A 17,376-nucleotide genomic window follows, 5' to 3' on the forward strand; every position below is an offset into this window, starting at 1 on the left:
TTATTTTCACAACCAATGCCAGCAAAAAAAAGAGGATTCCATTTTTTTTATGGAGTTAATGTTGTAAAATTGCAGCAATATACTTTATTTGATTGAAAGTAAAATCAGATTATTTACATACATTTTTGGTCTGTAGTTTTAGTCTATTTCTGGCACCCGTGCTGCCAGACATTTTATTTTTACTGTGTAGGGTCTCCTCCCGCTTTGGTAGTGATATCTGATTCCTTCTCACCTCTGTGGTTGCATGTTAGAGCTGAGGAGAGAGGGGCTGCATGACATTAATACCTAACTAGTTAACTACGGGCAGTGTTTGTTTAACTGGATGGAAGCTGTGGGCTAGGCAGTCCTCTGGGTCTTCATGCATTGGTGCCTCTTTGCTGGGAAACTGAAACATCCTGGTAACACAGAGCCAATTTACAACCTGCTGGATCCTAGATTTTGTTTGCAAAGAAGTGAAATTGGCATTTCTTCAACGCTGCATTGAAAGTGTTTCTCCCTGGGGTTTTTTATGAACCTGTCAAGCTCTCTCCCTGACACTCTCCTGTGCTAGGTGGTATTAGAATAGATATCAAAATAATCAGCTATGTTTTCTCCTCCATCCCTTGGCCTCCTCCGGTATTGCCACTCTCTCTCTCGATCCAATTTGACATTCTCATTGTTTAACATGGCGTGGATCTTGGGGTGGTTAATATTATCCCAGCGTGCTGGGAAAGGGGTGGCAGGTAGCCTAGTGGTTAGAGCGTTGGGCCAGTAACCGAAAGGTTGCTATATCGAATCCCCGAGCAGACAAGGTACAAATCTGTCGTTCTGCCCCTGAACAAGACTTGCCTAGTTAAATAAAGGTTCAATTTTTAAAAATAAGTCAGATAAACCTCTAATTGAAATTTGGTTGTGGAACACCAGAGAGCGATCGCCTCTGGCTACATGCTAGAGACAGAAGGAGAGCCATCAAAATTCAACAGCTTGAGGCCGTAAATCAGAAACCAGAGGGCATCACTAGACCAGAATATATACTTGATTTACCGAAACTGCCTGAAAGGTGTCTCCTCAGAACCCATTATACGTGTATAAAGAAGGAAGTTTCAAGTTTGTGATAAGAATATGCTAATTTCCATTTGTGTTACTGTAGACTGAACATGTATACATTTTTCCTGGATTTAATTAATACTACATTCTTCCCAGTACTTGAAGTCATCTGCCAGTACTAAGTTTGTCTAGGTTCAGTCCCAAATGTAACTTCTGGTCTCAAGGAGGGTGAAATCATAGACTGTTTAAAGCTACTGTACACATGGTTTACCTCTGGTTAGGTTATTTTGTTCTTTATATCTTCCTGATATGTTTTGTTAAATGTATTGCTGCTTAAGCATGACAGAGATTTTTTTTTAAGAGATTCTAGCAATGTATTTTTTCCTTCCTGTTTGACTGAGCTTAACTGAGTGGCTAGGGTGTACTTGGGTGGACAAATCTATTCTGACAAATTAATCCAGGCCTTGTACCTGTGCTGCTGTTGTGTGTGAGCGTGTTTTACATCATTTTTATGATGGAGGATAAAATATTGAATGTCCTGTAAACTGGATAAGATATTAAAGCTATGTTACTCTAAACATGTTTCAATCATCTTTCTTTACTAGATTCAGTTTTAATATTTGTCATGATGTATTCCTCAATTATCAATGACAAATCTAGGTTACTGAGTGAAAATGATAGTTAAAAACATACAGTAGCCTATCATGTCATTGCTATTGGACACGGAGTGGAAATCAGAAAGAAGACTATGTGTTGGAATAAAAAACTGATAGACATGCATCACGTGACGTGGGCTTCCCTGAGGAGTCACTGTAGGCCACGCCCCCTCGAGCACGGCGCTGTCCAGTACCAGAGGCTGCTAGTGCTGTCAGAAACACTAAGCGGAGGCGCGCACTTGAGCTGCATTATCCTGAGGGTTACGCACGCAGACTGCTGCTGGAGTGGAGACAGGAGACTGCGAAAGTTAGAGCAATGAATCAAGCCAGGACAACGAACAGCTTTTTTTGTGAATTAATATTACTTTAATACTAGAATTCATCTGAAGTTTTAGAGGACATGAAATATGTTTTTCGAAATGATTGATGGTCCTAGAGTGAAAGCATAACACCACTCAGTGTGGTACAACTGACAACAGCCATGATTTTGACTATTTTGATATGCTATTTCGTGACATCTGTACTTGGGAATAAGACAGAGGAAAGGATACCGTTCTTTCATGGACATGTATTCGAGAACTCCGAGCCTGGATCCAAAGTAAACGGTCTCAGCATCCCTGTGAAGCGAGTTGACGCGCAGAGATGGTGCTCCAACTCCGGCATGCATCTGAAACTCTTGGGAGACGGAAGTGAAGATTTCCGGGTATTTGCCCACCACAAACGCGGACACATACTTCTGAAAACCTCGATCATCCTGGACAGAGAGGAGCGCTCCGAGTACCTGCTCAGCCTGGGTCTGTGCTGCCAAAGCTGCGCCGTTAATGACCATGTGGTCGCAGAAGTTGCATCTGTGAAAGTGGATGTTTTGGACACTAATGACCACGAGCCAACATTCCCTAATGTTGATATAAAAATGAGTCTAGACGACGCCACTGCTCTGCGGTCTGTGGTGTATAAAGTGACCGCGGAGGATACAGACAGCGGGAAAAACGCTGAACTAATTTACTTTGCTCTTCCCAAAAATGGCAGTTTTTATGTGGTTCCAAAAACTGGAGATGTACTGCTTGTGGACTCTATATTGGGTCTTACCGCGCCCATAAAGTTTAACGTGTTTGCGATGGACCACGGCTGGCCCTCACGGACCAGTCAGAGTATTGACATCGAGATTAATCCCCGGCAATGGCCAGCGGTTCCACGGCCATCCCATGGTGAACCGAATAGCAGACAACCTCGGAAGTCGAGGTCCCTGCTAGAGTCGAGCGAGCCGATCGTACTAAATGTTTCCGAGGATGCCAGTATCGGTTCTGTTGTAATGAACTTGTACCCGGTGAGGTTTCAGGCTGCCAGCTTTGAGTTGATGGATCCCGGTGTGGACAGCTCACCCGTCACGGTGAGTCGGGACAGCGGAGATATAGTTATTACCCGGCGCCTGGACCGGGAGACGGAACCTCTCGTGGAGATTACTGTGAAAGTTCAGGATAAAAGAGGTGAGAGTGCCTTTGCAATTTTATATTGCAGCTTCAATGTTGTTTCTCTCTTCAACGTAATGCATTAAATATATTATGATATATAACTGTATTTATTCTCTCTTCAACTTAAGGGCCTCTGTAAAGTAATTACGGGCCACGGTTTGGTCTAAATGAGCCCACTGAATCGATGTGGAGAACTGAGCACCTAAACTACTCATAGAGCCTCTCTGTAAAAGTGTCATGCTTTAAAGTGCAATGATATGATTTAAAATGTATTAGTTTCTGTGGTTACATGTTTAATTAAACACCATCAGCTTTGCCTTCATGATTCCAATAGGTTGAAACCACGCGAGTGCGTAAATTATGCATGGAGAGACGCGCGCCTTGCAAATAGTTACCCTTGGAAAAATGTAACGCGCACAAGTTAAGCTTATAATACAGTACATTATTTCACATTATGGTACGATTTGTTGTATGCATATGTTTTCTGGTATTAGTGCGGATATTTTCAATTTACAGGAGGCGTGGGGGTGCTACTGGTTCTAACGACTCGATCACACCGACAATGTTATTGCATTTTGGTACAACAGAAGTACATTAATTTACAATGAAACGCTGCGTTTAATTTATAGGATTGCGTTGCTGAGGCAGTTTCAAAGCGTTTTTTTTGTGGTGCATAACACCTCGATCACACTGACATTGAATTGCGTTTTGTAACACCAGAAGTACATTCATTTCCAATGAAACGCGGAGTTTGCCTTGGAGCATTGCGTTGCAGAGGCAGTTGCTGTGCGTTCTGTGTGGCGCATACATTGGATTTATAGATGCGAACTGTATGCGCAGACGGCTTGACAGAAATGGTTAGCAGAATGCGAATGTTGAACTTTTGTTGCACACATATCCAGACGTACCGTTTTGCTTTGCAATACTGTAGGTTAATTACCTGCAGAAATGGCTCCATTCGTGTACTTTTTGAGTGCCAGGCTAAATGGTATTTATAATGCAATAATATCCTTTATCTGCACTGCTCCCATTGGTGATCCTGCGCCCAATGTATGTAAACCTTTCTGACCATAGATTGTTATGAGTGCTCAACCTAGTGTTGGCCACAGCAGCTCCAACTGACACATACTGTAAAATGTGCAGAATTGCAGGAAATTAGCTGTAAAACTGCAAAAAAAATAAAAGGTATGCATAACAAATGTACTTGTTTACCTTTTGTTAATAAAATACCCTTTCTGCTAACAGAGCCCTCTGTACATATTAATTATAGTTTATAATCACGGTGCTGAGTTAATGTGTGGCAGAGAATTGTATAGCTAATAGGCTGTGTGTTTGTAGATCGACTGATGTGAATGAATCTACAGCAACCAATGTAATAATGGATGGGGTAATCTTTGCTTGTGTTTTAGTTTTTGCTGTTCTCCAAATAGCATTTTAGAGTTTTTAAATTGTATAGAAATGCAGTAAATGAGCTTTTTGGTTTTGAGTGGGGACCTGTAGATTAGGGTAGCATAGGCCCACAGTATTGGCTGTGCATAGGAACGGTTGGGTTTTGAAATGAATACATTTGCCAGTTGCCTTTGTAAGGCAGCAGTACAACCCACCTTTTGGCAATTGCTCATTTGTCATGCACGATGCCAGATAAAACGTGCTATATTTTACCCAGCTGTTCTGAAGTGATAGGCGGATTGCATAATATCTGTGTTCATGCAGATGATCATTCAACCAGTGTTGCCTGTCTACAACAATGAGCACAGGGAATTTGGCATCTGTGTGTGTAAAACCGGTGCGCTCTGCATTCATTTCTAGGCTATGTGAAGTATGGGGACCTATTTACATGCATTGGAGTGAATAAAACCCCCATCATTTCTCGTTTTCTCATTTCCCTTGCTGAGTGTTGTGAAATTATTGAATGAATCCTAAAATGCTTGTGTGGTTCAGGAATTAACCACATTTTTTTCTGATCAAATAACCAACTAGACTTGATTTCAAATGTTCCAGAAGACACCCGTGTTTAATTTGCACAAATCTGTGCTCTGTGCTAGGGGAACCGGAATGCCATGCGGTCGAGTCTAATCTTTTTTGAGTGGAGATCCTGCTCGACCTGGCTCCATCTGCTCGCATTATCCATGTAATCCCATCTCATTCACGTTCTCATTTCTGGGATTTAGAGTGGCAGCACAGTTTGTTGGAGAACTCGTGCGCTTCTTCGAGGGAATAGAGAGGCTTTCAAATCGTGCGTTCATCGCGCACAGTCTGCTCCATGGCCCACTCGCATCTTTCCGTGGCATTCATGCGCTGCGCAGCCGAGGCGAGCTACAACCACTCCTGAATGAGTTGTTGCCAGGGTTGGTGATTTAATTAGCTCGGCCTTTGGTGTTTTCATTACTGTCTGTCTGTGTGCTTGTCCTGTGGCCTGATGTCCATAACCTTCTGTAGATTCTACGTGTCTGGCAAAGAGGGTGTGCTTGTGTCTGGGTTTGTGTACTGTGAGCAGGTTTCTCAGAAGCCAGGGGATTCACAGTAATGAGGAAAAACAGCTGGCTTTAATCAAGTATGAGAAGTGTGTCGGTTGACCTCACTTGTAACAGTATCTGTGAACTAGACCAGCTCCCTATTGAGTACATGTAGACTAACACACACACACACACACACACACACACACACACACACACACACACACACACACACACACACACACACACACACACACACACACACACACACACACACACACAGCAGTCATATTTGTGTTTATCCTTGTTGATAATTTAATATTGCAAAGATCATGCAAACACACGGTGATATTTCCCACTGGTGATGCAACCTGGTCTCAGAGCATTTCGTATAATTCTGCACCTACATCCGTGATACTGAATTAAGTTTGATATGTTATGTTTCGTATGGTTTGTATTAATTTGTGGATGGCCATCACCCATTATGTATGATTTGTTTACGAATTACAATTCATATTACATGTTATGAATTTGCAAAGTGTACAGTATGTTCCGAATTTGAAAAACCTATGATATGTTACAAAATTCCAGCTAGGTCGCTAAGGTTAGCTAGTTCACTAATGTTAGCTATGCTAGGGATTAGAGTTAAAAGGGTTAGGGATAAGGTTAGGGTTAGGTTACAGGGTTAAGGTTAGGGTGTCACGGTCGTCATAAAGAGGAGACCAAGGCGAAGCGTGGTAAGTGAACATAACTCTTTAATTAGAGAACCCTGAACGGAACTAAACAAAACAACAAAACTAACCATGAAGCAATATGGCTAGTGCAGAACAGGCAACTAAACACAGAATAACAACCCACAAAATAGCCAAGGAATATGGCTACCTAAATATGGTTCCCAATTAGAGACAACGATAAACAGCTGCCTCTGATTGAGAACCAATCTAGGCAACCATAGACATATAAACACCTAGACCAGAAAACCCCTAGACAATACAACAAACTAAACAAACCACCCTTGTCACACCCTGACCTAACCAAATAATAAAGAAAACAAAGATAACTAAGGTCAGGGCTGTGACATAGGGTTAGGGAAAGAGTTAATTAAAAGGGTTAGCTAACATGCTAAGTAGTTGCAAAGGAGCTAACAAATAGTAAGGAGTCAAAGTGTAACGAATCTCCTCTTCGTCTGAGGAGGAGTAGGAAGGATCAGACCAATATGCAGCGTGGTAAGTGTCCATTGTAATTTATTAGACTGAACACATGTGAATGGAAGAAATGAAACAGTTCTGTCAGGTGAATACACACAAAACAGAAAACAATCACCCACAACAAAATTGGGGAAAACAGGCTACCTAAGTATGATTCTCAATCAGAGACAACGATCGACAGCTGCCTCTGATTGAGAACCATACCAGGCCAAACGCAGAAATACAGCATAGAAAAAATAACCTAGACTACCCACCCCAACTCACGCCCTGACCAAACTAACACAAAGACATAATAAAGGAACTAAGGTCAGAACGTGACAGTACCCCCCCCCCACCCCAAAGGTGCAGACTCCAGCCGCAAAACCTGAACCTATAGGGGAGGGTCTGGGTGGGCGTCTGTCTGCGGTGGCGGCTCTGGCACGGGATGTGGACCCCACTCCATCATAGTCTTGGCCTACTTAAGTTGCGCCTTTGGAGCAGCGACCCTCGCCGCCAACCTTGGGCTGGGGACACTTGCAGCGGGCCCCGGATAGATGGAAGACTCCGGCAGCGCTGTAGTGAAGGGCGTCTCCGGCAGCGCCGTAGTGAAGGGCGGTCTGGCAGCTCCTGACTGACGGGCGGCTCTGGCAGCTCCTGACTGACGGGCGGCTCTGGCAGCTCCTGACTAACGGGCGGCTCTGGCAGCTCCTGACTGACGGGCGGCTCTGGCAGCTCCTGACTGACGGGCGGCTCTGGCAGCTCCTGACTGACGGGTGGCTCTGGCAGCTCCTGACTGACGGGCGGCTCCGGCAGTGCTGTAGTGAAGGGCGACTCCGGCAGCGCCGTAGTGAAGGGCGGTCTGGCAGCTCCTGACTGACGGGCGGCTCTGGCAGCTCCTGACTGACGGGCGGCTCTGGCAGCTCCTGACTAACGGGCGGCTCTGGCAGCTCCTGACTGACGGGCGGCTCTGGCAGCTCCTGACTGACGGGTGGCTCTGGCAGCTCCTGACTGACGGGCTGCTCCGGCAGCGCTGTAGTGAAGGGCGACTCCGGCAGTGCCGTAGTGAAGGGCGGCTCTGGCAGCTCCTGACTGACGGACGGCTCTGGATGCTCCTGACTGACGTGCGGCTCTGGCAGCTCCTGACTGACGTGCGGCTCTGGCAGCTCCTGACTGACGGGCGGCTCTGGCAGCTCCTGACTGACGGGCGGCTCTGGCAGCTCCTGACTGACGGGCGGCTCTGGCAGCTCCTGACTGACGTGCGGCTCTGGATGCTCCTGACTGACGGGCGGCTCTGGCAGCTCCTGACTGACGTGCGGCTCTGGATGCTCCTGACTGACGTGCGGCTCTGGCAGCTCCTGACTGACGGGCGGCTCTGGCAGCTCCTGACTGACGGGCCAAACACAGAAATACAACATAGAAAAAAGAACAGACTACCCACCCCAACTCACACCCTGACCAAACTAACACAAAGACATAATAAAGGAACAAAGGTCAGAATGTGACACAAAGTTGATAATTAGATAACGTTTGGTTTGCTAGAAGTTCACATTATACGCCCATCAATCCACCCCGACCAGCCGCCTTCCATTATTTTTCACGTTAAATTAAGTTAACATTTATCGTATGTAACTATACCAAACGTAATATATCATACTAAATGGATTGTCTTGGATTTACATACAGACAAATGCGAAATGTTCTGAGACCAGGTTGATCCTACAGGAGAGCAGGACCATGTAGTCAGAGTCAGACAGATGGAAGATGAAAATATATTGTCTGTTATTACTTTATTTATCAGAATCAAACAGCCACTGCTATATATCTTCAAACAGCATATTGTATTGCACATTGTTAACCGTCATACAGACATGCACACTCAGTGATGCACACGTTTCTTCCTGGTGGCCAGTGAGTGAGCCTGGCTGTGGTTTGATAACAGAGCTCTACTGCAGCTTGTATATCATGCTAATTAATGTGCTGCGCACAGTCCTGTGACCGTCCCCTTCTCTCCTACCTCCACTGGTCAGTTGATTCTCTCTATTCAGTCTGCTGTAATAGTCCATGCCTGTTTGTTTCCCATACCTGGGGGTGTTGGTCCTGGCTCCCCAATAGCTATCCTGGAGTTAGAGAGTCATTCGCTTTCCTATGGGCAGTCAGACTTTCTCCTCTGTTATCCGTGCCGGCTGGGGTGAGAGGCTCCATATTTTCCACTGGCTGGCCTGGGGTGAAATAGCCTTCTCAGGTGACTTGGTCTCTACTCTCTATTAGCTTGTCTGAGGGGAATCACCCTGGGCTCTTTCCATTATCTGGCGTTGGGGGGAGCAGAGCACCACTTGAATCGTATATGGTTATCCCTATCTACGTCTGTCTGTCTGTCTGTCTGTCTCTGTTATCCACTAACACTGGCCTCAGCCTTATCCTGGCTGAATCAGCCACTTAAGCGGTCCCAAAAACACACAGCCCCACAGACCTGGGCCCTCTGCCCCCCCCCCCCCCCCCCTCCTTCACGTCTTCTCTGAACTCCACACATTGAGAGAAGTCTCTCCTCCTAATTGCTGTGTGAAGCTCTGTAATATGGAAATGGTGGGCCTCTTTAGCTGTATATTGGTTGAGGCTATGGGCTCCTGTTTGATATGTCTGGTCTCCATGATATTGCTGCAGTGGGATCAATTAATGTGTGCGTGGGGGATGGAGAGGGGGAGCGCGTGTGCAGATCAAACAGGTGTGTGGCGTCAGACTTCCCGTCTTAACGTTCTCTGCCTTGTGGCACTTTTTACTATCTCTATATCCCGTCAGGGTAATCATCTCTCTGTGTATCTCTCTCTCAATCATAGCATGTTTTTTCATGCTTCTCCATCTCTTTCCTTCCACTATCTCTCTCTCACCTTCTCTCGTTCTCCTCTCAACTCTTCCTCCCCTTCTTACTCTCTCTCGCTCAATTTAAGGGCTTTATTGGCATGGGAAACATATGTTTACATTGCCAAAGCAAGTGAAATAGATAATAAATAAGTGTTTCTTTCAATGAAAATGAACAGTAAACATTACACTCTCTCTCTCGCTGTCTCCCTTGGCTGTCTAACACATTGTATCAGACCTCTGTCTGTCATGTCGACCTGAGTGGTTGTGTGATCTTTTCTCTCATACAGAACATGCTATGACTGTCAAAGGCATCACTATGATGGGGTGCATATTTGTCTTGCTGAAGCACGCTTGAAGCTGGCATAACTCTCAATCAAACTGACAAAGAACTGACAGCTGCATCAGACGCGCATTGCGTTTTGATAAGAACCCCAAACGTGTTATATACACGGGGGATCTGATCCTTCCCCATCCATTATCCTCTATCTATCTATCCACCATAGCGTTTGACTGTCTGATCCACACCGAGGGAGCTGGGTTTTGGGTTTGAGCAGAAGTTGATAGGTTGTCGGGAACTTAATTCCTCTCCTTCCTGGTGTTACTGTTAATCTGATTGGGGAGGAGCCTGGACATTAAACAGCATATGGGAGGCTTCCTGACGCTGTCAGGGAACCAAAAGATTGTCTGCTTGCTCACGTGTACAAAACACGAGTTAACTAAGTTTCTCTCTCCCCTTCCCACCCCCCTCTCTACAAACAAGTACACACACTGTGCAAAACACGCATAGACATACGCAAAGATGCGTACATCCAAACCCACGTATGGTATGCACACGAGACAAGCATATGCTCTGATGCACACATTCTCACCTGCTGGAAATAGCCTCGCTTGGCTCACACATACTTTACCCTGGTATGATGCGTAAATAGAATTTATACCTGTGAACGTCTGCAAACTCTCTCTCTCTCTCTCTCGCTCTCTCTCTCTCTCTCTCTCTCTCTCTTTCTCGCTGTCTGTACTTCACACCCTCTTTTCTCTCTCCTCCATTCTCTCTGTTTCAACTCATCCCTCAGACAGTCATTTCACACTTGCATACACATGCATGCACACACACACTCACACACATGTATGCATACACACATGCTCACACACATGTATGTATGCACACACACACACATACCATGCACAGCAAGCTCAGCAGATTTAAAGACTAATAGAATGATTGTACATTTGTATAATGCGTTTCTCTTAAATTGCATATTGTGATCTCCAAGCAGATATTCACAAAAACACGTACATGCATGATGAAAATAGATTTTCAGTTGAGTATACATACCCAAAGTTGATATTTATACCCTCACTGTTGTGTATTTCTAAAATCCCATTGCCCAGCAATCTGCTTACAGTAGATTGAGTCAGCTTGGAAGGATTAGAATGGTGGTGATGTGTAAAACAACACACACTTAATTACAGGAAGATGGTAACGTATTAGGATTTACAGTGACGAAGGGGACGAAGGAAGAAAGGAGAGAATGCTTCAGGACGTATTGGAAGCTTTTGGGGGGGGGGGTAAATGTGAGGTGAATGTTTTTCTTTTCTTTTGCATTATATTCATTCAGAGGAGTTGGGTTAAATGCGGAAGACACGTTTCAGCTGGCTGCTTTCAGTTGTACAACTGACTAGGTATCCCCCTTTCCAAAGCTATGGAATGGAGTGAATGGCAAAGTGTGCGTGTGAATATACTGAACAGTGCATAGTTTATGAATCGTAAGCAGGTGCTGAAGATTGAGAGAGGGACATGCCACCAAATATATGTCCTCCATGTGCATAATCATGGCATGTGCATACTGTATATGCAAAAGCTCACCTTAGACAGAAGACCACACACACACACACACACACGATCAGGCCCTGTCCGTCATCTTGTTGCCGTGACTACGCTCCCCCCGCCAGGCGTGCGGCCACCGCAGTAGGAGCGGACATGGCTGTCACTGTCACTTGTCACCACAGTGTGTGTAACTGTGAGTGGCGGGGAGAGCGATCGAAGGTTCTGACTGAGAGATCACAAAGCGTTTAGTCAAAGCTCCACTCCGCTCTGGCCGTCTGCTGTGGCCATGACCATCATTGACCCAGCCTGTCTCTCCATGACTAAGTTCTGGATTTGGATGAAGAAGATAAATGTTGGAATAAAAGAACAGAACAGATGAGTTGCTGAGTGCCATCCAACCCCTCCCCTACTCTCTGTCCCTGAATCTAGCATGCCTTCACAAATTAGGAATGTGTCATTGCATTTCTTTGCCAGTTGAGGTATTTGATGGAATGTCTGTGAGCGCATGAGTGGGTGCGTGTTCGCGTGTGCATGCGTGGTGTGTGTGTGTGTGTGTGTGTGTTCAAAGCAAGTGTTATATTTTATGGTGAAAGCTCTTTCGTCAGTGTGAGACTACAATACGTTGAGTTTCCCGGGGAATCTGTGAAGTGAGCTGTAGCCTATTGCCTTATTGTTATTAAAAAATCTGAAACAATGTTCTGTATTCCTCAGTCTGTTATTAAAGAAACAACGTTGTGTATGTCATTGTGTTTCATGTATGGCTATAAATACTGGCAGATATGTATAATGCTTAGGCTGCAAGCATAGTGCTGGATTGGGGACAGGTCAGGGTCTTAAACATTTATGGAAATTTAGCTAGCTAGCTTGTACTTGCTAGCTAATTTGTCATTTTTTAGCTAGCTTGCTGTTGTTAGCTAATTTGTCCTGGGATATAAACATTGAGTTATTTTACCTGAAATGCACAAGGTCCTCTACTACGCCAATTAATCCACACATAAAACTGTCAACCGAATCGTTTCTAGTCATCTCTCCTCCTTCCAGGTCTTTTCTTCTCTTGACTTTATATTGCGATTGGCTACTTTTATATTGCGATTGGCTAATTAGGTGCATTACCGCAACTGACTTCGTTCGTCTTTCAGTCACCCACGTGGGTATAACCAATGAGAAGATGGCACGTGGGTACCTGCTTCTATAAACAAATGAGGAGATCGGAGATTCAGGACTTGCAGCACAATCTGCGTCAGAAATAGAACTGACTTCTATTTTAGCCCTTAGCAACACAGACCCTTGGGGTGCACGCGAGCAGTGTGGGTGCAATAATTATTTTATTTATTTTATTTTACCTTTATTTAACCAGGTAGGCAAGTTGAGAACAAGTTCTCATTTACAATTGCGACCTGGCCAAGATAAAGCAAAGCAGTTCGACAGATAAAACGACACAGAGTTACACATGGAGTAAAAACAAACATACAGTCAATAATGCAGTATAAACAAGTCTATATACAATGTGAGCAAATGAGGTGAGAAGGGAGGTAAAGGCAAAAAAGGCCATGATGGCAAAGTAAATACAATATAGCAAGTAAAATACTGGAATGGTAGTTTTGCAATGGAAGAATGTGCAAAGTAGAAATAAAAAATAATGGGGTGCAAAGGAGCAAAATAAATAAATTAATTAAAATTAAATACAGTTGGGAAAGAGGTAGTTGTTTGGGCTAAATTATAGGTGGGCTATGTACAGGGGCAGTAATCTGTGAGCTGCTCTGACAGTTGGTGCTTAAAGCTAGTGAGGGAGATAAGTGTTTCCAGTTTCAGAGATTTTTGTAGTTCGTTCCAGTCATTGGCAGCAGAGAACTGGAAGGAGAGGCGGCCAAAGAAAGAATTGGTTTTGGGGGTGACTAGAGAGATATACCTGCTGGAGCGTGTGCTACAGGTGGGAGATGCTATGGTGACCAGCGAGCTGAGATAAGGGGGGACTTTACCTAGCAGGGTCTTGTAGATGACATGGAGCCAGTGGGTTTGGCGACGAGTATGAAGCGAGGGCCAGCCAACGAGAGCGTACAGGTCGCAATGGTGGGTAGTATATGGGGCTTTGGTGATAAAACGGATTGCACTGTGATAGACTGCATCCAATTTGTTGAGTAGGGTATTGGAGGCTATTTTGTAAATGACATCGCCAAAGTCGAGGATTGGTAGGATGGTCAGTTTTACAAGGGTATGTTTGGCAGCATGAGTGAAGGATGCTTTGTTGCGAAATAGGAAGCCAATTCTAGATTTAACTTTGGATTGGAGATGTTTGATATGGGTCTGGAAGGAGAGTTTACAGTCTAACCAGACACCTAAGTATTTGTAGTTGTCCACGTATTCTAAGTCAGAGCCGTCCAGAGTAGTGATGTTGGACAGGCGGGTAGGTGCAGGTAGCGATCGGTTGAAGAGCATGCATTTAGTTTTACTTGTATTTAAGAGCAATTGGAGGCCACGGAAGGAGAGTTGTATGGCATTGAAGCTTGCCTGGAGGGTTGTTAACACAGTGTCCAAAGAAGGGCCGGAAGTATACAGAATGGTGTCGTCTGCGTAGAGGTGGATCAGGGACTCACCAGCAGCAAGAGCGACCTCATTGATGTATACAGAGAAGAGAGTCGGTCCAAGAATTGAACCCTGTGGCACCCCCATAGAGACTGCCAGAGGTCCGGACAGCAGACCCTCCGATTTGACACACTGAACTCTATCAGAGAAGTAGTTGGTGAACCAGGCGAGGCAATCATTTGAGAAACCAAGGCTGTCGAGTCTGCCGATGAGGATATGGTGATTGACAGAGTCGAAAGCCTTGGCCAGATCAATGAATACGGCTGCACAGTAATGTTTCTTATCGATGGCGGTTAAGATATCGTTTAGGACCTTGAGCGTGGCTGAGGTGCACCCATGACCAGCTCTGAAACCGGATTGCATAGCAGAGAAGGTATGGTGAGATTCGAAATGGTCGGTAATCTGTTTGTTGACTTGGCTTTCGAAGACCTTAGAAAGGCACGGTAGGATAGATATAGGTCTGTAGCAGTTTGGGTCAAGAGTGTCCCCCCCTTTGAAGAGGGGGATGACCGCAGCTGCTTTCCAATCTTTGGGAATCTCAGACGACACGAAAGAGAGGTTGAACAGGCTAGTAATAGGGGTGGCAACAATTTCGGCAGATAATTTTAGAAAGAAAGGGTCCAGATTGTCTAGCCCGGCTGATTTGTAGGGGTCCAGATTTTGCAGCTCTTTCAGAACATCAGCTGAATGGATTTGGGAGAAGGAGAAATGGGGAAGGCTTGGGCGAGTTGCTGTTGGGGGTGCAGTGCTGTTGTCCGGGGTAGGAGTAGCCAGATGGAAAGCATGGCCAGCCGTAGAAAAATGCTTATTGAAATTCTCAATTATGGTGGATTTATCAGTGGTGACAGTGTTTCCTATCTTCAGTGCAGTGGGCAGCTGGGAGGAGGTGTTCTTATTCTCCATGGACTTTACAGTGTCCCAGAACTTTTTTGAGTTAGTGTTGCAGGAAGCAAATTTCTGCTTGAAAAAGCTAGCCTTGGCTTTTCTAACTGCCTGGGTATAATGATTTCTAGCTTCGCTGAACAGCTGCATATCACGGGGGCTGTTCGATGCTAATGCAGAACGCCATAGGATGTTTTTGTGTTGGTTAAGGGCAGTCAGGTCTGGGGAGAACCAAGGGCTATATCTGTTCCTGGTTCTAAATTTCTTAAATGGGGCATGTTTATTTAAGATGGTTAGGAAGGCATTTAAAAAAAATATCCAGGCATCCTCTACTGACGGGATGAGATCAATATCCTTCCAGGATACCCCGGCCAGGTCGATTAGAAAGGCCTGCTCGCAGAAGTGTTTCAGGGAGCGTTTTACAGTGATGAGTGGAGGTCGTTTGACCGCTGACCCATTACGGATGCAGGCAATGAGGCAGTGATCGCTGAGATCTTGGTTGAAGACAGCAGAGGTGTATTTAGAGGGGAAGTTGGTTAGGATGATATCTATGAGGGTGCCCGTGTTTAAGGTTTTGGGGAGGTACCTGGTAGGTTCATTGATTATTTGTGTGAGATTGAGGGCATCAAGTTTAGATTGTAGGATGGCTGGGGTGTTAAGCATGTTCCAGTTTAGGTCGCCTAGCAGCACGAACTCTGAAGATAGATGGGGGGCAATCAGTTCACATATGGTGTCCAGAGCACAGCTGGGGGCAGAGGGTGGTCTAAAGCAGGCGGCAACGGTGAGAGACTTGTTTTTAGAGAGGTGGATTTTTAAAAGTAGAAGTTCAAATTGTTTGGGTACAGACCTGGATAGTAGGACAGAACTCTGCAGGCTATCTTTGCAGTAGATTGCAACACCGCCCCCTTTGGCAGTTCTATCTTGTCTGAAAATGTTGTAGTTTGGAATTAAAATGTCTGAGTTTTTGGTGGTCTTCCTAAGCCAGGATTCAGACACAGCTAGAACATCCGGGTTGGCAGAGTGTGCTAAAGCAGTGAATAGAACAAACTTAGGGAGGAGGCTTCTAATGTTAACATGCATGAAACCAAGGCTATTACGGTTACAGAAGTCGTCAAAAGAGAGCGCCTGGGGAATAGGAGTGGAGCTAGGCACTGCAGGGCCTGGATTCACCTCTACATCGCCAGAGGAACATAGGAGGAGTAGAATAAGGGTACGGCTAAAAGCTATGAGAATTGGTCGTCTAGAACGTCTGGAACATAGAGTAAAAGGAGGTTTCTGGGGGCGATAAAATAGCATCAAGGTATAATGTACAGACAAATGTATGGTAGGATGTGAATACAGTGGAGGTAAACCTAGGTATTGAGTGATGAAGAGAGAGATATTGTCTCTAGAAACATCGTTGAAACCAGGAGATGTCATTGCATGTGTGGGTGGTGGAACTAATAGGTTGGATAAGGTATAGTGAGCAGGACTAGAGGCTCTACAGTGAAATAAGCCAATAAACACTAACCAGAACAGCAATGGACAAGACATATTGACATTAAGGAGAGGCATGCTTAGTCGAGTGATCAAAAGGGTCCGGTGAGTGAAGAGCTTGGTTGGTGATTTAGACAGCTAGCCAGGGCATCGGTAGCAAGCTAGCATAGGATGGAGGTCTGTTGTTAGCCACCTCCTGCGCTCCGTCAGTAGATTAGTGGGGTTCCGTGTGGTAGAGGGGATCAATCCAAATCACACAACAACAACAAAAATAAAAACAATAGATATAGTTATAGAGGCCCAAGAAGAAAACATAATAATAATAATAAAAAAATAAAAAAATTGTCCGATTGTCTATTCAGATAGCAGCCGGTAAGACAGCTAACGGTTAGCAGGCCGCAGATGGGCGTTCAGGTAACGTCGCGACGGAGGAGCCAGCCGAGTAACTCCTTCGGGTAGATAACGTCGGCAGTCCAGTTGTGAAGGCCCGGTGGGGCTCCGCGAAGGCAGCAAAACGGGTCCGGATAGGCGACTGCAGCCCAGGTGCGATTGATGGAACTCAGGAGTGATTGACGGAGCTTGCTAGCTCCGGAACAATTGATGTTTGCTCCGGAATCGACGAAGGCCGATAGTCACACGGATAGCAGCTAGCTAGCTGTGAGATCCGGGCATGAATGTCCAGAGAGCAGTCGAAATCCAGGGACATGGAGAGAAAAATTGGTCCGGTATGCTCCGCTCCGAGCCGCGCTGCGCCGTACAGAACTGGCGATAGACTTTCGAGCCAAAGGATAGCCGATGACCACAAACCGTGGTTAGCTGAACACCAACGACTTGCCAGTAAAGGAGCCAACTAGCTTCTGAACTAGCTTCTGGATTAGCTTCTGGCTAGTTTCAGGCCAGCCTCCTGGAGTTTCTGGCTAGCTTCTTGGAGGATTACAGATCTGAGGTAAA

General features: G+C 45.3%; 1 protein-coding gene across 1 annotated transcript in view; it reads left to right on the plus strand.

Moving 5' to 3' along the window:
• Positions 1 to 1,914: 1,914 nt before the first annotated feature.
• The window catches only part of LOC109874341 (neural-cadherin), a 188,292-nt gene continuing 172,830 nt past the window's right edge, over positions 1,915 to 17,376 (plus strand). Inside the window, exon 1 of the mRNA XM_031809455.1 lies at positions 1,915 to 3,169. Within this exon, the coding sequence (XP_031665315.1) occupies positions 2,164 to 3,169 (1,006 nt within the window). The 5' untranslated portion in view covers positions 1,915 to 2,163. The remainder of the gene's footprint in view (positions 3,170 to 17,376) is intronic.

This window comes from Oncorhynchus kisutch, linkage group LG3 (genome assembly GCF_002021735.2).
Source record: "Oncorhynchus kisutch isolate 150728-3 linkage group LG3, Okis_V2, whole genome shotgun sequence".
NCBI classification, from domain to species: Eukaryota; Metazoa; Chordata; class Actinopteri; order Salmoniformes; family Salmonidae; genus Oncorhynchus; species Oncorhynchus kisutch.